General features: G+C 35.2%; 1 protein-coding gene across 4 annotated transcripts in view; it reads left to right on the top strand.

The window, feature by feature from the left end:
* The window catches only part of TET1 (tet methylcytosine dioxygenase 1), a 127,804-nt gene that overhangs the window by 67,338 nt on the left and 33,836 nt on the right, over nt 1–26,630 (top strand). For all 4 annotated transcript variants that reach the window (XM_037002899.2, XM_073240941.1, XM_073240940.1 and 1 more), the window contains 3 exons: nt 8,095–10,411; nt 13,871–13,961; nt 14,505–14,598. In XM_037002899.2, the coding sequence (XP_036858794.2) occupies nt 8,095–10,411; nt 13,871–13,961; nt 14,505–14,598 (2,502 nt within the window). The remainder of the gene's footprint in view (nt 1–8,094; nt 10,412–13,870; nt 13,962–14,504; nt 14,599–26,630) is intronic.

Here is a 26,630-nt window from a genome sequence, read left to right as displayed (position 1 = left end):
AAACGATCTTCAATTTACATGTTTTTTGATTAAATAAAGTTGTCCCTCTCTCTAATAACATGCTTCCCCACTTCCTTTGCCCCACCCCCAAGTTAAAGGATGTAGTTTAGATTCTAAGACCCTGTGGCAAAATGAGGGTGGAGTTTTTGTAGCGGAGTAGAGTAAAAAAATTAGAAAAGGAGGCAGATCTGGTGGAGAGAATCAGGAAAACTTCCCGTCTCTGCAGGGAAACTTCTGAAGTCTTTTCAATGGCTCCTTTGCGGCCAAGACGTGGAAGAACCGCCATAAGGCCTTATGGCACCAAGGTAGGACAGGTTGGAACAAGTGCAGACCCAGATCCTTAGACTCCACCTTCTCTGGGCCTGCCCTACCCTGCCTTTCTATGGGCTTTGAACTCCTCATTCGTTGGTCATAAGCAAACTGGAGAAACGAGATCAGAGGCAAAGCTCAAAGAATATTAAGACTGTAAAACTTGGTAGGGTAGGTGTCCTCTGTTTACGCTTTAAAAGGAAAAAGAAATTCATGGCTGGAATTTTGAAGTAGACAATTTCTCTGCTCTAGGAGAAGGTAGCTGTTTTGCCAGTCCCCTTTGAAGGAGCGTTTGTGTGTTAAATGTTTTTTAGAATCTCTTTAGTGGATATTTGGTGAGAAGCTGATTCACCTTCCTTTTGATTTGAATTTGGTTTGTTAGCAAGCTGTTGAGGTGGGCATTGTACAGCGGTTGGTTGCAGAGCAGGGCCTGACCCCCATGCTTCCTATTAGGGAATTCGGGAGGCAAAATACATTATTGGTTATGATTGCACCATCTTAAAGTCAACATCAATGGTGGCATAAGTTGTTCTCCCTGAGTTTTTTTCTCCAGACACTCAGTTTTCAGGTTGAGAACAGATCCTGGGGTGTCACTTCTAATTAGTCATAAATACTTGATGGGCTGCTCCTTGGGTCCTATGTGTTAGCTCTTTAGATTGCTCTTTCTTCAGAGGGGGTGAAAATTAGTTAGGGGGTAAAAAAAGAAATCTTAGATATTACAGTAGGACCACAGCTCATAATAGACACAGTTTATCTATGGTATTAAAATTTCATGGGAAAGCTTTTACAGAAAAAAATGTTTAAAAAGACTCCTGGAATGGGAGGTGAAAAAGAACCTGAAAAGCAGGCTCAGAAACACTGATCAACTTGTAGTAAAGGTAATAGTCTTGTTGGGCCATGTCTCTGAACATGCTTTGAAAGACATTCCTTTTCCATGTGATCTGAGCACTCATTTCTTGATACAGGACATACAGCATGGAATGTGTGTGTTTTGGGAGAAGTTCCAGTCGGATTCTCTCCAGAGGACATAGTCATTTCAGAACAAAACACCACTTTGCTCATAGCCGTTTGAGTTCCTACAAGAGTGGGCATGGGAATATCGGGATGATGACTGTGCCCCGGGACGTGATTAAGGAGTTCAACACTCCTTCGGTTTCTGGTGGGCAGGAGGGGCCCGGGGCAACCTAGAGTCTTGGGATGGTTGCCGAAAGGAAGGCAGAGAAGTAGAGGACTTTGACTCTCTGTCTTTTAAACTATATCCTTGGGCCCTCTGGGGTAGTAGAAGAGGGGGAATGGGTTGAAGAAATGGGGGGGAGGGGCAAAGGAGGTGAAAAGAAACTGGTGGGCAGGTGGCACGAGTTTGGTGTCTCACGCCCCCCACAAGGCATACCTGAAATTTGAACCACTTTTCCAATGTTCTTGAAACACTTCACCTCCTTCAGAGAACTGGCTTCTTAAAGGGATAGATGTTAACAAATATTTTGAGATTCAAGATGGATATTTGGGAATATACTATACCTACAGAGATTAAATGCCCAGAAAAATCATTTTAAAAAAATTCATAATGTAGCCTGTAGAGCCTATACAGGTAGCGTAGTAGTTTAGATCAGTGGGCTCTGTGGAGTGATGTGGTTAGCTCCTTCCAGTTCACTGATTGTGTGCAACTCTTCCCAACTCTTGCTGAGGTGCTCACATTGATAGTTTACAGTCCACCTTGGTGGGTGTATTTACACCACAAAAATTGGCCCATACTATAAAACCAGACTTCTTCCCTCATTTTTCAAGTTGATTGGTAAACATTTTACCAGCATACCACTGAGTACAGTTCCTGTAAGCCAAATGTGGACAGTTGTGTGTAGCCTTCCTGAAATACCCCATTACAGTCACTATTCATCAGCATAGTAAGATGCTATAGAGTCACTACTTGTCTTCTCTGTGTTGTACTGCCCTCCCCGTGCCCCTCCCACTACATTATGTCTGCTAATAGTAATGCCCCTTCCTGCCCCTCTATCCCTCCTTCCCACCCATCCTCCCCAGTCCCTTTCCCTTTGGTAACTGTTAGTCCATTCTTAGGTTCTGTGATTCTGCTGTTGTTTTGTTCCTTCAGTTTTTCCTTTGTTCTTATACTCCACATATGAGTGAAATCATTTGGTACTTGTCTTTCTCTGGCTTATTTCACTGAGCATAAATATCCTCTAGCTCCATCCATGTTGTTGCAAATGGTAGGATTTGTTTTCTTCTTATGGCTGCTGAAATATTTTTAAACAAATGTTAGCAATGCACATATGCTCTGCTCCCTTTTTATTCTCTAATTTGTAATTTGATTGTTTAAACTATTCTGCACATAGCTTTTTCACTTATTATTCCCTAGAAATCTTTCCATAGAAAGCTTTATCATTTTTGGTTTAATTTCAAAGGAAATACATTTAAAACTGAAAACAGTATTTCATCCAATTTGGATCTAATAGTTCCCAGTTCCCTTCTGTTTTCTCACAAGTATTGCTCCTAACCTTTTCATAGTCACTGTTTGCATTAGTTTCTTTTATTTTCTTCTACCTTCTTTATGGAAATATGAAATGTCTTGCAAATACACAAATATCTTCACCAAACTTATAACATAAAAAGAAACATTCTATATACAGGTTCTATATCCTTTCTTTTTTTTTTAAGTAACCAAAATATGTCTCAGAAAATCTTTGCCTATTAACAATGAAATTTTTTCTTTTTCATTCTTTTTTATACCTGCAAGGTATGTAGATGTGCCATAGTTAAATTTGTCTGCTACAGGTGAACATTTGGGCATTTTCACTTTCTTGCTAAAATACACAAAGCTGTCAAAATATACATAATTATGTACAGGTATAATTATGTACAGATTCCCAAAAATGAAATTGCTGTGACAAATCAAAAACTCCAGAGACTGAGAGAGCTCTGAAATAAAATGAGTTATTGAGCCTTTGCAGATGCTGGTCAGAAAAAGGACTGAGTCCAGGAACAGGAAGTTTCTGCTTCACCAACAGCAAGGCCAGTTAATGAAAAAACTTGTCTGCCAGACTCAAGAAACAGGACATTTTTTTTTGAGGGGTCTCAAGAAAAGAAAGCTCTTTAGATAAGGAAGGTGGGCTAAGGTGATGTGGGGAAAGTCTGGGGATAGGTGGTTAGTCCCCAGAGGAAGCTCATGGATTGGTCTTTGGTGATGGTCAGACACTGTTCACACACAGGGTGATACAGTGGTTCTGGGGACCTTTTAGATAATTGTTGAAATGACATCATCCAGGAACATGAAGTTTCTAGTTAACTATGCCCACAGCTATTAACTGAGTGCTTTCCCCAGTTCTCACTCATTCTCTAACCCTTATGTCATTTAATTTTAGGACTTCTCTGAATTTTTCATATCAGCTCTATCAAAGGCTAAGTTGCATTTATGATTTTGGTAATTATCGCCAAATTGTCCTCCATAGGGTCTGTACCATTTTGCACATATCCCCCCAGCTTCCCCAGGGGCCTAGGTGGTCAAACTTTTAGATGTCTGCTATCCCAATAAATGAAAAATGTTATCTGTGTCCTTTTAATTTGCACTTCTCTTAAAGTTGAGCACCTTTTCATAGTGTCTTCAGGGTTGTAGTGAGGATTAAATGATTTCCAAGTATGGAGTTCATTATAATACAGCCAACATTCTTTGAATTATGACTACTGTAATAACATTTTTAGTGTTTTCTCAGTGATAGCTCTTAGAAGTCTGCTAATGACTTTAGTCATATTATTTCATCTAATCCCCATTCTGATCTACATCATCTCTTAAAAGTGGAAAACTAAAGTTTGGGCTAAATGGCATCTGCTGGGTCCACAACTCCAAATGATTACTCTCTTTCCATCTGCAGCTTGGTGTTCAAGATTAACCAGTAATAACAACTAGGTTGGTTTCTTTTCAACACCTCAATTTAAAAACAAATGTGGTTGTACATTATTTAGATGTATCACCTTAAAATAAGATGATGTTATATATTTTTAAAAATTGCTTTTTCATTCATCCATGCTGATTCACTTTTTTGTGTGTATGTCAGCTTTTATTAAGGTACACTTCACATACCAAACCATCCATCTGTTTTGCTGAGTCACTTATGACATGACCTGAACATGGTTTTTTTTCCCCCAATAGCAGTAGACCTGTTTTCTCTGACCAGTCAGTTTCATTGTGAACAGGAAGTAGCTGAACAAGAGATACCATTTTCTTAGCACACCTGAACACAGACACGTATACATAGATACTTAATAGAAAATGTTTGTAAGATTGCAGAGGTGATAAAAAGCTCACTATTCCCTACTGAAATCTAATCCATTAAATTGTTTTCTTAAAAAGTCTGGCGTAGTTGTTGGCAGTGTGTAGAGCATGTTTTCATCCACTTTAATAGATTAGTGATACTCCATGTTTTTAAAAAGCCATATGAGATATAACTGAATAATAAAGGTCAGTTGTTTTTAATTAAGCTCATTCATAAATGAGAGTATCTTATGTTTTTATACACATAAATCTTAAAAGGACCTCAAGATCTCCAATGAAGAATGTATATATTGAAATCTCAGTGTACTCAGATATGCATATCTATAAAATTAAAAGCATCAAGTAAAAAAAGTAAAACTCCCCTTTTCGTCTTTTCCACTTCCCAGTGGTAACTACTGTGAACATTTTAGGTTTATCCAACAGCTTTTTGTCTGTGCTGGACAAATGTTTTACATTAACAACAGTCTTTTGCATTAAAATAGCATAAACCTTTACATTTATTGTATCCTTCCAGTCTACGTTTGACTTTTGAATTTACTTATGGTAGTATTTCTCCTACCTTTTCTGACAGCTATACATATCAACAATTAAATGTATATTACATTTCAGTACACAGACACATACAAACACATACATTAAAGATTTGTATGGCAATATTTGTCTTTACTAAATATAGTGTACTCTTATTTTTCTTTACTATTCCATTTAAAAAAATGCCTGTCATAAGGACTAAATTGGGACTCAGGGATTGTGATCAGCAATTTGAAACATACTATATTGTGATGTTTTTGATTTTTAAATTGTTGATGTTATATTTGTAGTCAAAGAGGTCTGTCTTTTCCCTTTTGGCTTCTCACTTTTTAATCTTGCTTTGGAAGATTTTCTCTACTTTCTAACTTTTCTTATTCTAAGATTTCTAAATTTACTTATTCATACATATTTTTAAAATTCTAATTATTAATATATCTGGAATTTTTGTTGCATGTTATGAGTTAGAAGTCAAACTTCCCTCTTGTGTCATTATTAAGAAATTAATACTTTCTCCACTGTTTAGAAATGCCAGCATTTTGTAATAAATTATGAAGTATTCTTGAGCTTAGTCTGTTAATTTACCTACAGATGGTAAAAAAAATCATTGCTTTTTCATATTTCAAATCTTTTTATATTATTGCTCTCTTTTTAAAAAATTGGCCACTACGGTGTGTTCTTTCATATACAACAAAAAATAATGGTATGATACACAGCAGTAATAGTAGTATAACTGTTCAGGTTCCTGACCCAATTCCAGTGTGTGTAAGTATGTGGGAGAAGGTCTTCCCAAACATAAAACCAAGTAATTCTTGAACACCAGCAGGGTCAGCTCAATTGCAATGCTGTCTGCCTTGAGACAGCTCCAGGTTCCCCAGGTTAAGGACACTGTCCTACAAGACTACCCTCCACCCCCAACTCCAGACCCGGGTTGCAAGCTCCAGGCAGTTAACCTGTGCTTCTGACCTACTGGCTACAGATTGGAGGTTCCCACGGCCTTCCCCCTTTAGGCTTGATTAATTTGCTAGAGCAACTCGCAGAACTCAGGAAGACACTTACTACCAGTTTAATAAAGGCCATCATAAGGATACAGGTTAACAGCAAGATGAAGAGATACATAGGTCAAGGTCCCAAGTAAAGGAGTGTCTGTCCTCTTGGAACTTGGGGACTGTCTTGGCACAAGGAAGCCATTCTGATTCCCCAAACATGGTAACACTCTGACAGAGAAGCAGGATCCAGGAGAGTGAGAAGCTCTCCTCAGGGTTCTGGTGATACCCTTGGATGGGGTCCGAAAGCATGACAGGACACCCATTTCACCTCTAAGACTCTGCAGTGTCTTCAGGAACTGCAGATGAAGACCACCAAATATACTTGGGAAATACATATTTGGTCATATGAAAGACCAAATATGTGTTTCTTATGACTCATTATATTGTAATTTCAGATTTATTTTTTTAATTATTGAAATGTAATATGCATACAGAAAAATGTATATATGATAATTGTATGTCTTTATGAATTTTGATAAGTGAACATAATCTATATAACCTGTACCCTGATCAAGAAATTAGATATAATTTATTTCTACTAGATTGCTTAATGTTTAATTATATAATTGGATAATGCTTACATATTTTATATTCTAAATGTAACCATTGCTCTACTTTACTCTGATTCATATTTTTATTTCCTGGAGGCATTGACTAGAATGTCCATAGCCATGTTAAATGTTAGTAATATAGAGGTTATCTTTCTTTTTGCTTCTGATATCAGTCGAAATGCCCCTACTGTCTCAATTCCTGAGAACAATTTTGGATGAGCTCTTCAAAGATTAAAAAAAATAGGGGTTAGAGAGGGGAGTAGAGAGTGATTGTTATAATCACTGAATGGGTACAAGTTTCTCTTAGGGGTGATGAAAATGTTCTGGAATTAGAGGCAGTTGTTGCACAACATCATGTACTAAAAAACACTGAATCATACAGTTTTAAGTGGTAAAATGATGAATTTTGTTTATGGAAATTTCATCTCCAAAAAATAGAAAGGGGTTATGTCACTACTCACTCACCAGAATGGCCAGAGTGCAGAGCCAGAAAATACTAATCATCAAGAGGAATGTGGGACAGTTGTAGCTCTCATAATCACTGATGGGAATATATATTGATAATCACTTTAGGAATTCCTTGGCCTGTCTCCTAAAGCTGAAAATACATACACATATGCATACTCTAGGACCCAGCATTTCCACACCATCCAATGTGTATGTATTTTGGCCAAAAGATAACAGTAATGTGTTGTAGAAGTATACTTTTAATAACCAAAAACTAACAATTCAAATAGCCTTCTACAGTAGAGTCAGTAAATACACTGTAGCATATTCAGTCAATGAATCACTCTACAGCAATAAGAATAAATGGATTACAAGTATTGTATACTTAGCAACATGGATGAATCTCACAAAATTTTGAGTGGAAGGAAGTCAGTTATATAAAGTTTGGAAATAAGCAGAAGAAATCTATGATAGAGCAATGATTACTCTTTGGCAGTAGAGTGATCACTAGATGAAAATTTCTTGGTTGGGATCTGGGTACATAGGTGTTCATTTTGTGAAAATTCAACAAGCTTACCATTTGTACATTTTTTGTGTGTGTATCTTCTACTAAAGTATAGTTTGCATTAAATTAATAGATATTGGCCACTGAATGGTACCAGTGTAAAGATATGTTTAAAATTTATTTAATAAGCAAATGAATATATGTAAAGACTGATAGGCATGGGATTATGATAGTTTCTGCTTTCTTTTTTCTTTCACCCTACAAAACCTTGTGGTATATTAAGACTTCTGTGAACACATAAAAAGCAAAATAGTATTTTTTCAGGGGATTCACATGTAGTTGCTATTAAATTGTACAGTTCCTATGGCTCTTATTCAGATATTTAAATAGATAATATGAGTAATTTCTGTGTTTATTTTACAGGCAGATTTTGACAGCAAACCAGTAAATGGCCCCAAGTCAGAATCCATGGAATATAGTAGATGTGGTCATGGGGAAGAACAAAGATTGGAATTGAACCCACATCCTCTTGAAAATGTAACTAAACATGAAGAAAGTATGACAGGTATTGAGGTAGAGAAGTGGACACAAAACAAGAAATTGCATTTAACTGATCATGTCAAAGAAGAGTTTAAGGCAATTGTGACAGAAGCTGAAAAATTGAGAAACTCTGAAGATGACAGGAAAAAAGTCCTGATTACTGACCTCCTTCAACCTCAAAAATTGTTTGCACAAACTGTAAGAAATGGCATTAAAAATGTACATTATTTACCAACTGAAACAAATATGTCTTTTAAAAAATTCAGTATTGAAGAATTTGGCAAAACACTTGAAAACAATTCCTATAAATTTCTGAAAGACACTGCAAACCATGACAATGACATGAGCTCCATTGCAACGAGTACAAGCTGTGATCATCTCAAGGGAAGAAATGTTTTAGTCTTCCAGAAGCCTGGCTTTAACTGCAAGTCTTTTCCAGATCCTGCAAACTTCAACTTAAATAATCACACTAGTACACACAATGAAAGTGGTCAACCAAAATCTCTAGAAAATAGACCAAGTAAAGAACCAAAAGATGGATCTCCAGTTCAAACAAGTCTTCTATCCCTAATGAAGGATAGAAGATTAACACTGGAGCAGGTGGTGGCCATAGAAGCTCTGACTCAGCTGTCAGAAGCCCCATCGGAAAATTCCTCACCGTCAAAGTCAGAGAAGGATGAAGAAACAGAACAGAGAACAGCCAGTTTGCTAAATAGCTGTAAAGCTCTCCTCTATTCTGTAAGAAAAGACCTCCAAGACCCAAACTTACAAGGAGAGCCACAAAGCCATCATCATTGCCCATCTTTGGAAAAGCAAAGTTCATGCAACACAGTGGTGTTCAACGGCCAAAATATAATTTCCAAGTCACACAATAGCCCCGTCATTAACCAAGCATCCACAAAGACCCAGGAATGTTCAAAAGTCACAAATTCAGTATCTCTTTTTATGCCAAATTCAAATTCATCTAAAATCGACACCATTTCCCAAGGTGGAATTACTCTTGACAGTTGTTCCAAGAATTTGCAACATTTGCCACCAAGTAAAAAAGTAGGGCATTGTAACCAGTCACTGGACAGCAGTGAAAAGTTGGGCTCAAAGAATGATCCATCATGTCAAGATACAGTTCATAGTAAAATAGAAGAGGATGTTGCAACACAGTTAACACAACTTGCATCAATAATTAAATTCAATTATATAAAACAAGAGGACAAAAAAGCTGAAAGTACACCAACAAGCCTTGTTGCATATAATGTACAGCAAAAAAGTAGTCAGGAGAAGGGCTCATTACAACAGAAACCACCTTCCAGTGTGCAAAATAACCACGGCTCATCATTAACAAAGCAAAAGAACACAATCCAGAAAAAGACAAAACCTACTCCATCAAGAGATCGGCGAAAAAAGAAGCCTGCAGTAATAAATTGTCGAGAAAATGACCAGAAAAAGCAGGAACAGTTGTCATATGAGTATAGTAAGTTACATGACATTTGGATAGCATCTAAATTTCAACGATTTGGTCAATTTGGTCCACATGAGTTTCCCATTCTGTTGGGAAAAATTCCTCCCCTTACCAAAGTATGGAAACCACTGACTCAAAGGAGTTCAGCATTAGAACACAAAAAATTTTTTCCTCCACTCACTCAGATAAAATTTGAGCGATATTATCCTGAATTAGCACGGGAAAAAATGATGAAGGTTGAACCATTGGATTCTCTCCCCATATCCCAGTTCAAAACAGAATCCAATGGGCAGGCATTTACAGGAAAAGTTTATAATTCTCAGGTACAGTCAACAGTGAATGTCAATCAGAAAGCTAATCCTTTACTCCAGCCTTCCTCTCCAACTAACCAGTGTGCTAATACAATGTCTGGCAATGATCAAACACAATTCCAGCAGGATGTTAAAGACCATCTCCTGCATCAGAGCCTGCCCACATTGCCTGGTATCTCTCAAGAGACCCCTTTACCAGACCCAGGACCAATCCTCAGGAATGTAAATGTAGTGTGTTCAGGTGGAATTACAGTGGTTTCTACCAAAAGTGAAGAGGATGTCTGTTCATCAAATGTTGGAGCATCAGAATTTTCCCCAGTAGACAGTGCACAGAAAAATTTTAATGATTATGCCATGCACTTCTTTACTAATCCTACCAAAAACCTGGTGTCTACAACAAAAGATTCTGAACTACCGACCTGCAACTGTCTTGGTAAGTGCATGTATGGGCGTGCGTGCACACCTGTGTGCGTGTGTTTCTTTATTTACCTGCATTAATTGCCTCAAGTCATGACCAAATCATGCTTTGGTTTATCTTTTACATACAGCATTTTCACCTCTTTATATTCTAACCAAGGTGACTGGAAAATTTGCTGATTTCTCTCAAAGCTAAATGTCTCTCAAGTTGTTTATTGTATATGTAAGAATGAATTCCCTTAATAGTTTATTAGAGTTTATTCTTTTATTCAAAAGAACTTAAAACTGTAAGCCTTTGAAGAAAATATCTTATTGTGAGATACAGTATGCATAAAGAGAACATAAATTATACATACAACTTAGTAAAAAACTGTAAAAAGTGTCAGTGTCATTACAATCTCAGTCAAGAACTAGAACTGGTTTAATTTTCAGTGCCTATTGCCTTTGTGCTCTGTGATATAAGTGATGTATCTTGTATGTAAAAATTGAGTAATCTTGGTCAGTTGAAGAATTAGCAAACCTTTTGCAATTTTAAAGTATTAAATTATTGAATAAATAATGATTTCCTATTTGTAAAAGAAAAACCAAATGGGCTTGTGCAAATAGCTGAGTTGTGGACCAGTGTCTAATATGTGTGTGTGTGTGTGTGTGTGTGTGTGTGTGTAGCCTTAGGAGTTATTGGAAGAACATTCAGGAACTAATAATTAGAAGTTCTATCAGTGTGTTAAAAGCCCTAAGATCTTGCTGCAGTAAAGAGATCCCCAGGCAGGCCTTATGAGAAACTTATTCAACATGAAACTTATGAAAGTTTAATTTGAATCCTGTACTCACTAGTCACTGTCTAAGACCAGATTCATGTAAGTGCTCAAATATAAGAAGTTTATTTAATACAGCTGTAAAAAAATAGGAAGATTAAATTGTGTCGTTAAATATTGTTAGACTAATTGAAGCTTTTATCCAAGTTACAATAGCACAGAATTTGTGAAATAAGTATTTTGAACCCAAATAGGTTTAATTATTAAAACAGTCTTAAAATATGGCCCCAAATAACAAAGATTCAATATTTGCCTTGATCAAAGGCAGTCTTCGTACTGCAGGCAGGGGATTCGTTAGTACATTCCAGAATAGGTAGTTAAAGGATTGTCTGGAAGGATAAAGTATATCATTCTGATTTTTTTTAACCCAACAGAAAAAAATAGTGAAGTGTAGCAATGACTTCCAGTTCTTGATTACCTAAAGTACATTTGATATTATTCCTTCCATTTCTTCTCTCATCATTCAGCACACAGTTGTGCCTACTACGTGCCAGACACCAAGGGTAGGTTCCTCTGACAAGGATCTCACATTCTGGAAAAAGTGGCAATGCTGTCTGACTGGAGTTGAATTGGGAGAATGAGAGGTTCTTGGACCAAGGGCAGAAGAATGTAATAATAATGTCTCCTATTCTAGGTCTTTCACCGCAAGATACTGTGCTGTGCTCTTGACTTGTTATAGTCACAACAACCCACAAAGGAGACTTATTATCCCCAGTTTACAAATGAGGAAACTGAGTCACAGAGGGGTTCACAGATAGTAAATGACATCCCTGGATTTCAAAGACAGGCAGTTCCAGCTGCCTAGCCTGTATGTGTAACCTCCATTATCTGTTGCTTCAAAAATCTGAAGTAAAAATAAGAGACATTATTTTTCTGAATACCAAATGGAGAAAAGATCTCTAAAAATACCATTATTTATATGTCTGAGCTAGTCTTAATTCTACAGTGTGCATAGTTTCAATAGGATAATTGCCTAATATCAAGACTCTTTCCTTATACACAGTAAGTCACAGTGTAGGAGCTGAGACAGCCAATTATTCAAAGTTTATTGAGCATCTGCAGTGGACCTGGAACTGTTCGATAGATGGCCACTTACATGTTTTCTCGTAATCATCACGCATGAGGTTATTGTGCTTGTTGTGTAGAAATGGAAACTTAAACAAGAGAGAAACAAAAAAGCAGACTCACTCAGAAATCATCCCAAATCTAAGGTTGAAAGATTACCAGGGAGGTATTATGTTCTACAAAATAAGGGTAATTAACTTCTAAATCAGGATTCCTTAAATTTTTAGATTTAGATTTTTAGATGAGATATCTTCGTTGGCGGGGACCGTCTTAGGCACTGTACGCTGTGTAGTGGCAGCCCTGGCCTATAGATGGCGGTAACGCATACACACACTCTCTCTCCCCGACCTCCCCCAGCAATTGTCACAGCCCAAAATACTGCCAAATGTCCTGTCCGGAAAAATTGCCCCTGGTTAAGAACTATTGTTCTAGGTCACCAGTAGGTTAAATCTATTCAATATATCTTGCTTCAGAAGCCACAGAAGTGTAATCCTAGGTAGTATTCAATGTCTAGTCAAAATGGTTAAATAATGACCTTTTTTGATATAGGTGCACCATGGGGAGAAATGCATTCCCCAGTGATAATAGTTAGACATGATTCTATGTTAAAAAACTGTTGTGTAAGAAATATGTAATTCGCACAGAAAAATTAAAATGATACAGAAATATGATGCAGATGTCTTCTTATAGCCCCATTCTCTGAAGATAAACCTCTTTTGTAGTTTTTCTATACAAATTTACATTGTTATTGATTTTAATTTTGTTTCCAAATCTACAATACTTAGGTCTTTTAAAACATACTATTTTTGCAGCTTGCTTTTTTTTTTAATTTTTATTAAGGTATGATTGATATATACTCTTATGAAGGTTTCACATGAAAAAAACAATGTGGTTACTACATTTACCCATATTATCAAGTCCCCACCCATACCTCAGTGCAGTCAGTCCATCAGTGCAGCAGCAACTTGCTTTTTTAACAATAAAATTTTAGATTTTTTTTCAGTGTTTATAAATATTGTTGATTTAATAGCTTTATTCAGTTCTCCTATATAAACATCCCCTAATTTATTTAGCCTACCATTTATTGACAGGTGTTAATAAAAATGTCTCTTTTCTCTTTTTAATATTAAAAATGATTGTAACAAGGAACATTCTTATGTACATTTACATTTTAAATACAGAATTGTGAGAGTGTATAGTAGAATAAATTCTTAGCAGTACAATTAATTGCTGGGCTCAATTTAAATATGATTCTGAGACCAATATCTTAAGAGTAATACTCTTAGATAAGTTAGTTTTGCACCCAATTATTACAGGTTTTTTTTTTTTAAGCAGGAGATAGGAGAATAAATATGACCCACATCTTAACCTATTTTTTCCTCCTCTTATTCTTAGAGGAAGATGAATTAGAAGCAGAAAGGAAAGAACAGTTAAACTCCAGGACCTGTTTTCCTGGACTTTAATTATTAAGGCTTACCAAAATTTTGTCAAGATTTGTTGTTATGAAGTGAAAAAAACTTAGTAAAAATGGCACTTCCTTGCCCCTATGCAATTCTGTAAAGCTTTTGGGTCTAATAATCTTATTCCTTCCACAGATCGAGTTATACAAAAAGACAAAGGCCCATATTATACACACCTTGGGGCAGGACCAAGTGTTGCTGCTGTCAGGGAAATCATGGAGAATAGGTGAGGAAATATGCTTCCCTGTTGAAGTCATTATTGTGGACCTGACTCAATGCAGAGAAATGATCTCTGGGAACAAATATGAGGTGAATGGAAAAGCTTCAGGAGTATGAGGTGGATGTGTCTTAGGGCCCTGGGAGGGAACAGTGTCCTGGTATCCCTGCTGAGTCACTCATCACGAGGCATTGGACACTCAAGACACAAAGCAAGGTTATCTTTGTTAAATTTGCAAATACTTATTTTTATATTATTGTATAATGGTAGAAATAATTCAAATTACCTCTGTCAGCACTGCATTCACATTCATTCCTTCTGCTCATCTTGGAGCCAGGCTATTTTTCAAAAGGGTGATATTAAAGGATAAGTAAACAGAGCTGGGTAACAAAAATATCAGCCACACAAAAGTAAATTTTTAACAAAAGTCAATTATGAGGAGTGTTTGATTTTTGTAGTTCTGTACATCTGTATCTTATGCACATTAAGGTGCTAAAAGTGTATATTGCAGTTAATTGCAACTATTTTCCATTTATTGTGTTTTGTACTCAGGTATGGTCAAAAAGGAAATGCAATAAGGATAGAAATAGTAGTGTATACGGGAAAAGAAGGAAAAAGCTCTCATGGGTGTCCAATTGCTAAATGGGTAAGTACTTTGTATTTATACATTTTTCAAAATGGATTTATTCCACATATAAAATCATTACTTTTTCCATGAAAGTGTATACTGGAAAAATACCCACTCCCACTGTTCCCTGGGCTTTTTATGTTAAATGAACAAAAGGATACATATAGCCTTCTTAGTTGTTACCCAGTGATCTTCATCTCTCCACATCACCACTTTTACCAGTTTCTTGTGTACTTTTAGAGATCATTCAGTGTATTTATAATTAGTGAATTTGTACTGAGTCAGTAAATGGTACTAAATTACACATACTGCTTTATATCTTATTTTTATCAGTTACTCTACTTCAAAATTCTTTCCCATTCAGTATCCATTGAACCACCTTAAGGAAGATCATATAATGAAAGCAAAACCAAGTTTTTTACAACGTATTTCCAAAAGTGTTCCTATGATGCTTTGAGTTTTCTAAAAACACAGAGCTATGAGAAGAACTGGATTTATCTTCTTTAGGAAATTCTCAACTGTAAAGTAGGTTCATAGACAGACATACATGTTCAGTAGGATATTCACATCCATAGGGATATTAACCTGTTTACTTGGGATTCTTGACTGTAGAATCATTTGAGATCCATGTACTATCATTTGTTAATAATGATGATGATTATAATGATAAAATAATAACAATAACTACTTTTTATTACATTATCAGGCATTATGTTAAGAACTTGATATATATTGCCTCATAAATCCTCATGAAGGTGCTCCAGATTTTGGAAAAGGAAAGTCATTTTTTTATACCCTTTTCAGTGAAATTAAAACATTACAAATAGAGATAGGATTTGAACCTATAGGGCTTGGGTATTCCTAAAGCAAGACAGTTGCTACACCCTTAGCTCTTCAAGCTGACTGAATGTCTTGGTTACTTTTCAGCCTTTGAAAGGTGACAGCACAGGAGCTGGACACTGAACACTAAATGCTTTAGAATATTTTCAGTTTCTTCAGTCTATATGGAGTGCGTTGTCTAGTCAAAATACAGAAAAGCCGGAGATCTGGGATATACCTTGTGTAGTTAGCTATCTTCCATTTAGTAAAGTACACAGATCTTAAGTATACATATCAAGGAATTCTTCATATGTATGACACTACCTAGACAATGATGTAAATCATTTTAGCACTCTAGAAGGCTCTCTCGTGCCCCTCCCCCCAGTCAATAACTCCATGTAAATATAACCATCATTTTGACCTTTACCACTAAAAAGGCCTGTTGAACTTCACGTAACTAGAATCGTAAGGTATGTACTCTTGTGTCTGTCTCCTTTCACTCCACATTTATGGAAGCTGGGCTTAGTGGCTAGAGCTACAGCACAGCCATCTGGAGCCACAGAATGACTTGGTAGTGGATGAGATGCACCAGGATGGTGGTAGGAAGAGAGGAAGCTGAGTCCCTGGGGCACCAGTGGAGCTGCCACACCAACCCCAGGCCTTCTTAAATCTGCATTTCTTTAACATGACGGAGACTTGTTTAAAACCTGTTATGTTGTGGTTTTCTGTTATATGCAATAGAATCAACTCCCAACTAAGACACCTGTCTTCAATTTGTAACAATGTGGGTGAATTTTTGGAAACAAAAAAACAAAAAAACTTTAGAAATGAGAAAGATGAGTGACGGAACTTGTACTTACTGAGTACTTTCTATTGCCAGACCCTGGGCTAGACACTGAGGAGAGGATACAAATAAGAACTAAGACCTACTAGTCATTTTATTATTTTGGTTGGGAAGAACCTGGCCCCAAGTCACATCAGCCATCACAAACACATTTTAAGACTAGGCTTGTTTGGGGACGGAAGTTCACTCTGTCCTCCAGGAACATGAATGTTTGCTGAGGTCATTTTGCCTCTTACGAACTGAAGTTTCTAAAATGCTTCCCTAGAAGTCTAAAACTTTCTATCATGAGAATAGTTGGGGTGGAGCTAGGGGTTAGTACTTGTGAACAATTGTTTCCTCATTTCAAGGATCAGGTTCTTGTCTTGCTGGACACTAGTTTTCACACCGCATAAACTCAGCTATGAAGGTTACAGACTGTTCTCAGCTTCCACGAAACACTCACTCATGTAAGTCGGTCTCCATGTATAAGAGTTTGGGTAAAGATAAACCTAAACTGTAGCTAGAGTGACAATTATTTTTATTTTTATATTTTATTCTCTCTGTTTATATTTAAAAACAATACAGTTGATTAAAAATATTCCGAGTAGAAAATAATATACAGACTGCCCATTTTTCCATTGGACTATTGTCTTCTATTGATTTTGTGGGAGCCCCTTTAGAAAACTGTGATAAAAGTTGTAAAAATATTTCCTCAGTTTGTTATTGTTTATTTAAAAGATGAAAAGCTTTTTTCATCTTCTCTTTTGTGAATTATGTCTTCATAAGAAAAATTAGTGTTGTGTCTTAGCCAGAAAAATATTTACCACTTCTAGATTATAAATAACTCACTTTTTGGTAGTGTTTAATGACTTCACTTTTTCTACATTTTAACTATTTTATCCATTTTGAGTGTAGAATGTTAGTAACAACTTCTGTTTTTCCAGATGACTACCTACTTATCCAACCACTTACTTACTTTACTTGTTGGTCTTTTCCTTATGAATTGGTATTTCTTTACATTAGTAGATTTTTCTATTCTGTTCCATCAGTGTTACATCTCTTCTGTATGAGGACCAAATTACTCTGATTATTTAGTTTTTATAATGTTTCATATCTGACAACTAATTCCTCTTCCTTTTAATTTTTCAGAAATTTCCCGAGTGTTCTTGCCTTATTTTTTCATGAGTTCATAATCACTTTATCATATTGCAAAAGTTCTTTGGTATTTTTATTGTATCATATTACACAAAGAATTTGGAGTATGTACACCTTTTTGATATTCAGTCTTCCTGTCTTACATGCTATGTCGCTCCTTTTGGTAATGTCCTCTTTTGTCCTTCAGGGCTGTTTTAAAGTTTTGTTCCCATAGAATTTACATGTTCTTTGTTCTTTAATGTGTTTTTCTTGTGTAGCTCAGATGTACATCATGTAAGGTATAGCAATAAATTAATTTATTTCATTTAATACAGTTAATCTAACAGACTAACTCCCATTTTGTATTGCTTTAAGCAATATAAACTTTTCTCTCTTTTGTGGGTAAATCCCAGAGTTTTCTCATATGAGTATTCAAAGAATACCTGCCAGAATGCAGGGAAGAGTATTCCTATGCAGAAAAAACAGCAGATAAAAAGGTCAAGGAGGAGAGCACCTTCTTTCATAATCTGAGCCTAGTGGAGCTGAGGAGGTAGAGAATGGAACCAGGTGAGGGTGAAAGGGTAGGCAGAGCCCCAAGCATAAATGGTTTTGTAGGTCATAGTGAGGAATTTAGGTTTTAGTCTATGAACAACATGAAACGTTTGAAATATTTTAATTAGGGATGTATATCTATCTGGTTTATGTTTTATAAAGAGCATTCTAAGGAATTAGTTGATAAAATCTTCATTATTATCTATTGCTGCCTAACAGTTATTCTCAAGTTTATTAACTTGGAACAACAAACATCTCAATGAGGTTTTGTGGGTCAGGAATCTGAAGTAGGTTATCGGGGCAATTCTAGAAAAGGGTCTCCTCATGAGTTCCAGTCATCCTAAAACTTGATCTGTGGATTGTAGGGTGAAATTGGGAGGGTCCACATCCCAGGTCATTTGCAGGAGGCTTTATTTCTTGACAGCTGCTTGCTGGAGGCCTCACTTAGGACTTAAGTGTTCTCATGTGTCATGCAGCTTGTTTTCCCCCAAAGTGGGTCAAACAAAAGATAGCAAAGAGAAAGACGTAATGTCCTTTATGACATTTTCCATATAAGTCACTACACAGTGAATCCCATTCAGTGTAGAAGGGGAACTATGCAAGGCATAAACACCAGGTGGTAGTGATCACTGGGACATTCTGGAGACTGGCTATAACAAAATTAATATCTTGTCTTCACTTATAATATCAATATTTTAATGCTACACTGGTAGAGTAAAATGTACTTACTTACCTTAGCCCTATCAAATACAGCTGGTCCTTGAACAGTGTCAGGGGGAGGAGCACCAACTCTGTGCAGTCAAACATCTGCATATAACTTTTGACTCCCCCAGAACTTAACTACTAATAGCCTGCTGCTGATAGGAAGCCTTACAGATAACAAAAACGGTCAATGAACACGTATTTTGTATGTTACATGTATTATATACTATATTATAATAAAGAAAACTAGAGAAAAGAAAATGTTTTTTCAAGTTGTTGCAAATCTCTCACTTTTTTGTGGAGTGTAACAACAAAGCAAAACTGAAGGAACAAAACAGCAGGGGACTGACAGACTCCAAGGGAAGGGATTGGATTGGGTGTTTGGGGAGGGAGGGAGCAGGGGATTAACAGTCACTATAATTAGCAGTCACAATAGAGGTAGGTCATGGGGAAGGCAGTACAACGCGGAGAAGACAAGGAACGACTCTATAGCATCTTACTACGCTGATGGACAGTGACTGCAATGGGGTGTGTTTGGGGGACTTGATAATATGGGTGAATGTAATAACCACAATGTTGCTCATGTGAAACCTTCGTAAGATTGTATATCAATGATACCTTAATTCAAAAAAATTGTTGCAAATCTCCAAAAAAATTGTGAATATATTTATTGAAAAATATCCTTCAACCTGTGGATCAGTGGACCTGTGTAATTCAAACCTGTGTTGTTCAAGGGTCAATTGTATATCTGATATATAATACATCTAACCTAATCTGTCTACCTTAGTCCTATCTTCTAAATGGGAAATCCTTTAATTTATGAATCTTTTCACAAAATAATGCTATTAAACATTAACATCGTTCATTATGGAATATATGAACAGAAAATATCATAAAATATAAATGTACAGTTTAACTATAATATATAGTGAATACTCATGAAACAATTATTCAGGTCAAAATAGAGCTTTGCTAGATTCCCAGAAGCCCTGAGAACCTCCCACTCTGATTTTTATGGTAATGATTTTCTTGTTAAACCCCCCACCACACACACATGCTTACATATTTCCTAACTGTACCCTTTTGTATTGCTTTGTTCTTTTGTATCTTAACACTGCCTAATACTTTGCACATTTGCTGAAATAAATGGCTATATTGGTTCCCAGTATATGGCACTAATAGTTGATGGAAGTTCATTCATCTCATTAACTATTTCTGAATCCTGTATCTATTTGTCTATTAAGTAGCAAAAAGTGAAAATATCCTCAGGACATGGGGGCTGGCTTCTCCTAGAGTAAGTGATCCAAAAGAGAGCAAGGTAGCTCTGTTAAGTGTTGGGATTTTGGGTGATTCCTCCTTTCTGCCTTTCAATCCTTTTCTGATATAGTAACAATAATTATGCTGAGAGAGTTTTGGTGTGTATTCCTATTTTTCCTAGAGACAAGTATTAGGTCTACAGCTTGCAGATTTTGGTAGCAACTTTCTATTAAAGTCCTATTATTGGTTTAAGTATTTTTCAAGGCAAGCATTTGTAGACACAAAGAAGAGTACTTAGCATTTTCCATGAAGCAGCTGTAGCAGACTTATTTATTTTCACCTTTGCAGTACTTCTTCCAGAATAAGTAGAACATTTCAATACATAGTGTTATGTATCTGGCAATTTTGACAAATACAAAAACAATCCAGAGATAAGGAATGAAATAAAGCACAGTTGCTAAGCAACTTCCTGAAAATTTTTATTTCTACTAGTGACAATTCAAAAGTTTAATCTTAATAACAAAACAAGGAGTTAGTTGATCTTTATATGTATGATAAAGAAATAGGTCTCATAGATGATTTTCTTTGTTACAAAAATCATAATGTTAAACTCTACCTTTTGCAAACTTCTGAAGTTATCTTACTTAAAATACTCATATTTTTGTTCATTACTAGTGCCTGGAACAGTGCATAGTTTTTAGGACTTTACAAGCAGATTAATTTAAATGGCACTATCAAAATTAAGTCTTACGTATGGGTGCTTTATGAAGTGAAAAAGATCGGTAGAGGAAATGAAGATTAATCATTTAATTAATCAGTCAAAAGTAAGGACTTTAATAAACATTCAACTAGTGGATGGCATCACTCCAAATTTACTTTTCATATTGCACAGTATATATTTTTGTGAATTTGATATTAAGCACTAACCTAGGTCAAACATTTTGTGATTTTATATATATTTTTTCATCTCTGTGTGCAGATGTATGATTGTTAATAGTGGTTGAATTCTATCCTATTTTCATAGGGCTCATTTAAAGGAAACTTTCTATTCAACTATATTTCACACAAAAACACACAAGTCATAAGTGTACAGCTCAGTGAAGTTTTACTAAGTGAACACATCTGTGTAACAACCACCCAGATCAAGAAATAAATTACTACTACCACACCAAGCCCCCATGCACCCAGTCATTACCCTCCCAAAGATTGAAGTTCATTTTATTATAACATATAATGTATACTTTATATATAGTATATTTAAATGATCTTAAACAGTGGGTGGGGTTGGGGTGGCGTTGGCCACCATCATTTGTGTTGAAAATTTAAATATACTTTTCTCTCACATGATTACTGATGAACTCAAAGTGATTTCTCTTTGGTAATAACGCCCTTCACTTGCTAAGAATGTGCTCCTCGTTGTGATTCTAACCTAGTCCTTCTGTGGGGCTCAGATCTTTTGTGGAGCTGATATAGGACCCTGGTCACCTTTGGCATCTTTACAACTAAGATTGTATTACAAGGAATATTTTATTTCCTTTTTTAAAAAAGCAACGTGGTTCAATTAATGTTTATACAATCATTAAATTTAAAAGTTTTATTTATTTTTAATTAAAGTTAAATTCAAATTTAAATCAAGCTTGAAGTATCCAAGTTGAAAATTAAAACTACATTAAAATTAAATTTAAAAAATTACTTTCAGATTTAAAAACCCATCTTAATTTTACTTTTCTGAGATAATGGTGTTTCACAGTTTTGATTATGCCCAAACAAAGAGTTAGGATGCTAGAACTTTACCTTGAAAATGATGGATAACCATTTGAACATGTTTAAGCATAAGGGTGACAAGGTTAATATTACCTGCGGTAAAAACTGATAATTTTACAACTTTCTAAATTCCAGGAAAGTTTGATTAAGTAGAAGTGAGATTGTTTGGGAGTAGAATCCACTCAAGAGCTTTAGCCCGTCCTTGTATACCAAAATGGAATTCTGCATGGATGGTTTGAATCCAGTATTAGAAAGAATAAAGAAGATATCTGAGAACTTGCTTAATGTAAAAAACAAAAGTCTGAACAAAGATATATTCTTGAAAATTCTTGATTTACAATACTTGATAAACAAGTCTTGTGGTTAAAAATTTTTGATTAGAAAGAAATTTATTAATCTGGGGGTAAGATCTATTTTGTCTTTATAATGCTAGTATGTAAAAATCAGTATCTTGATTGAACTTGCATTTTAACTAGAAAAGTCTTCATATTTATTAACCCTTTGTATTTCTTCCAAGAATGCACTCTTCATAATCATTTTTGGTTTAGGTCATCTTTTGCTTCGTTAAATAAGACTTCTATCATACAGTGTGCCATTATCTAGTACTCGATTTTCTTTTTGCTTTAATGGTTGACTGTTACCTTTTTAGAGAAGCTTGAAATTTTTAGCTGGTCAAATCTGTGTCACTTCCTACATGCTTCCAGAGGTTTTTTTATCTTGCTAAGGAAAACTTTCCCACCCTGATATTACAAAAATATATGTCTCCTCATGTTTTTATAATTTTATGTATAGATTGAGTACATAATTTGATTTCTTTTTTCATCGAGTTAAAATTCTGCTTCATTTCCCACATGTCCATTTTTGTTGACATTGTTCATTGACCTATGAGAGTAGACCATTGTAAGTCTGGTACCACAATTTTTTGCTACAGCTTTAAGTAAAAGTTTTAAATTAAGAAGGACAGTTACCTCCCCAGGTGTTAAAAAATATTTTTCTTGACTAATGCTCATTTGCCCTTCCATACCAACCTTAGACACAAGCAAACTATATCTAAATGGGAAATAGGTGACTAGAATCAGTATGTTTTAATATCTTGCCTTCCATCTAGGAGCACTGTTATATTCCTCCCACTGTGCTTTCTTTTATGACCTCTTTTTTTAACATTTTTATCGAATTATTATTTATGTGCATTTTCCTTAAGATAATCCTTACTGCTAAAGATTCAAACTTTAAACCAAACCTCTGGTTATTGCTGATATATATTAAAGCTTTTGAATCTTCAGTACTTATAAGGAATCACCTGTTTTACTCTTGAAAGATCTAGTAGATTTTTCTTTGATTCTCTTAAATTTTGTAGAAAGACTATTATACCTATAAAAAGTAATTGTCTTCCAATTTTAATACCACTTGCTTCCTTTCATGTTTTTAAATCATGTCTATTGTATCTAAATTCTCACCATTAATCTTAGTATTCAAAAGCAATAGTTTGGTTAGCTTTTATGCTTAAGATATCTGCAGGTATAAGCCAATGTGAGAGTAGTAATTCTTATCTAAAAAACAAAATGCTCTTCCCTCCCTGCTTTCCCCACCCCCCCATACAAAATTATGAAGTCTATATGTACCAGTAATGGAAATAAGTGATGGTAGTGGAAAAAAATAATTAAGTGCCGATATACTATTTACTGACATTATTGTTCCTATTTTGTAAAAACAAAACAAGAATGTGTGTACATCTAATGCTCTTTGCTTTTTGGAAGTGGGAGAATTTAAAAAGCTCATTCAGTACTTTGATTTTCCATTGCTAGACAAATATACTAGGATTAGAAGCCAAATTTGCCTGCTGTAGTAGAAACACCTCTTGGTCTTTGAGTATTTCTTTAGAATGTAAAAATGCTGTTACCTACAGTTGCCATCTTAAAAATTTCAACAGTAACTTTGTTTCTCAGAACAGTCTTCTCTCTCTACCAGTTTTTATATGCTTAATAATAAATGGCCCTAAACCCCACTAGACTGCCAGGGGTTATTCAGAATATCCCAGGTTAGGCTCTTGATCCTGGTCTAACTTACCTCAAGAGCTTCCCATGGGGTTGAAATCCTGCCTTTTTTTCTCTGTGACCCAGAGTATTGGATTGTTATAGACATAAGAACAAATATTAAATATGGGAATAAGTTCTCAGAGCATGCCAATTTCTGATTATTAGTCATTTTACTTTAAGATACTTTTTATTTCCTGGGCATCTAAATTTGCAAGTGTCCTTTCTTCAGTTAACAGTACAACATGTCGAATAGCCAAAACAATCTTGAGAAAGAACAGCAAAGTTGGAAGAGTGACACTTCTCAGTTTTAAAACAATACAAAGCTGTATCATCAAAAAAGTATAGTAATGACATAAGGTTAGATATATTGACCAGTGGAATAGAATTGCCAACAAATAAGCCCTTACATTTATGCTGAAATGGTTTTCCACAAGAATTCCTTAGGGAACGAAAAATTTCTTATTCTTGAAATTCTTTGGGGAATTCTAAGACCATTCCTTGGGGAAAGAACAATCTTTTCAAAAAAAGGTGCTGAGACAATTGGGTGTCAACATATAAAAGAATGAAGTTGGATACCTAATACACAGTACAGAGAAAAATTATCTCAATGGATCGTAGATACAAATGTCAGAGCTGAAACAATGTAATTAGTCAACAAAAACATAGCTGTAAATGTTCATAAGGTTATATTACAGAGTTTTTTCCTTAGCTAAAACACCTAAAGCACAAGTGACAAAAGAAAGAAAAGATAAATTGGACTCCATCAAAATTTAAAATTTTTGTTCTTCAAAGGACTCTACCAAGAAAGATAAAAAACTAAGAATAAGAGAGAATGTTTGCTTATCAGATGTCTGATAAGGAGGTTGTATAAGGAATATGAAAAGGACTCATATCTCAATTAAAAAAGGACAATCTAAACTAAAAATGAACAATGTATTTAAATTGACCTTCAAAGAAAATATACAGATGACCAATAAGCATATGAAAATAGGCTGAATATCATTAGTCATCATGAAAATGTAAATCAAACTCAAAATGAGATACCACTTCACACTAGAATGGCTAGAACCAAAAAGACAGACAATAACAAGTGTTGTCAAGGATGTAGAGAAATTGGAACCCTTGGACATTCCTAATGGGAATGTAAAATGGTTCCTTCTCTTTAGAAAACAGTCTGTTAGTTCCTTAAAGGATAAACATAGTTATCATATGACCAAGTAATTCCACACCTAGGCATATATACTCAAGGTTAATGAAAACAAATGTCTACACAAAACTTGTTACAAGAATGTTCATAGCATCAATCATAATAGCAAAAGGGAAACAATCCAAATGTCAATCTACTAATGAATGAATAAAAATAAATGGTATGTCAAATGATTTCACTATTTGTGCAGTATAAAAACAAAGCAAAACAGAAGGAACAAAATAGCAGTAGACTCATAGACATCGAGAAGGGACTAGTGGTTACCAAGGGGCAAGGGGACACAATAATTCACAATCACAATATAGGCTGCTCATGGGGATGGTAGTACAGCACAGAGAATACAATTAATGGTTCTGTAACATCTTACTATGTTGATAGACAGTGACCACACTAGAGGGGGTGAGGAGTTAATAGTATGGGTAACTGTTGAACCAGTGTGTTGTATATTTGAAACCAACATAAGATTGTATATCAATGGTACTTCAATAAAATAAAGTGGTATGTGTGCATTGGAATATTATTTGGCAATAAAAAAGTGAAATACTGACAAGTGCTACAAATGTGAATGGACATGCTAAGTAAAAGAAGCTAGACACAAATGTCTACATGTAATAGGATTCCATTTATATAAACTCTCACAAGCAAAATCTATAGAGATAAAAAGAACAGTGATTGATAGGAGCTGTGAAAAGGAACAAGTGACATGACAGCTAAGGTACTATTTTTCAGGGGGATGAAAATGTTCTAAAATTATATAGTGATAATGGTTGGCCAACTCTGAATATACTAATAGCCATTGAACTGCATACTTTAAAAGGGTGAATTTTATGTATTTAAAGTGTATTTCAATAAAGCTGATATCAAAAAACAAGTAGATTTTTATTTAAATGGATAAAGCCATTTATTTAAAACATTTTCATTCCAACATTTGGTGTATGTTTTCAGCACAAGTACTAAAAGAATGTCTGATGTTTTATAGGATAGAACAGCTTCGCAATATATATTATAAATTGTAAATGTTTAAAATCACAGGACAGTAGTCACAAACATAACTCACACAACTTTGGATACATCATTTGCTATCTTAAGTGACTGCTGTGTGGTCCTAGCTTCAGCAGCTTATAAATTAACACATCCTTCCATTACAAAGTAATGTGATTCTTGACAAAAGTTTTAAAATTTGGGATATTTTTATCGTTAAAATCTGCTTTCAAAATTAGACTTTCCGTTTTATCAATAGTGTAATGTGTAGTTTTTGAAATTTTCAGACAATGCAACCATTTTGGGTTTTTGTGATTTTTAACTATTGATTCAACAAACCTTTCATGAGAGCCTCCCATGAGCTATATTGTGTGCTCAGGAGCCAAGTATGTAGAAATAAAGGAGATGTAAAATAGTGGCTAATACACTGTATTAGATCCTAGCTCTGTGCTACTATAGAAAGGTTAAGGAACTTGCTAGAATGTCCTGATCCAGTAAATGACTAAGCAGTTTCTGTTTTTGTTTTCAATTTAGTTACAGTACAGTTTTTACTTAACTATAACATACCTGCAGAAGACTTAAGGTCACAGAATTTTTCTAAAGTTAACATACTTGTGTAACCAGGATCGAATATTACTAGCACCTCCAAAGCACTTTTCTTGCCCCCTCTATTACTTTAGTAAAAAGACTACTTTCTTTCTTTCTTTCTTTATTTATTATTTTTATTTTGGTATCATTAATCTACAATTACATGAGCAATATTATGGTTACTAGA

Source organism: Manis javanica, chromosome 7 (genome assembly GCF_040802235.1).
Source record: "Manis javanica isolate MJ-LG chromosome 7, MJ_LKY, whole genome shotgun sequence".
Taxonomy (NCBI): Eukaryota; Metazoa; Chordata; class Mammalia; order Pholidota; family Manidae; genus Manis; species Manis javanica.
The sequence above is the reverse complement of the archived record's forward strand: the minus strand, read 5'-3'. Positions and strand labels throughout refer to the sequence as shown.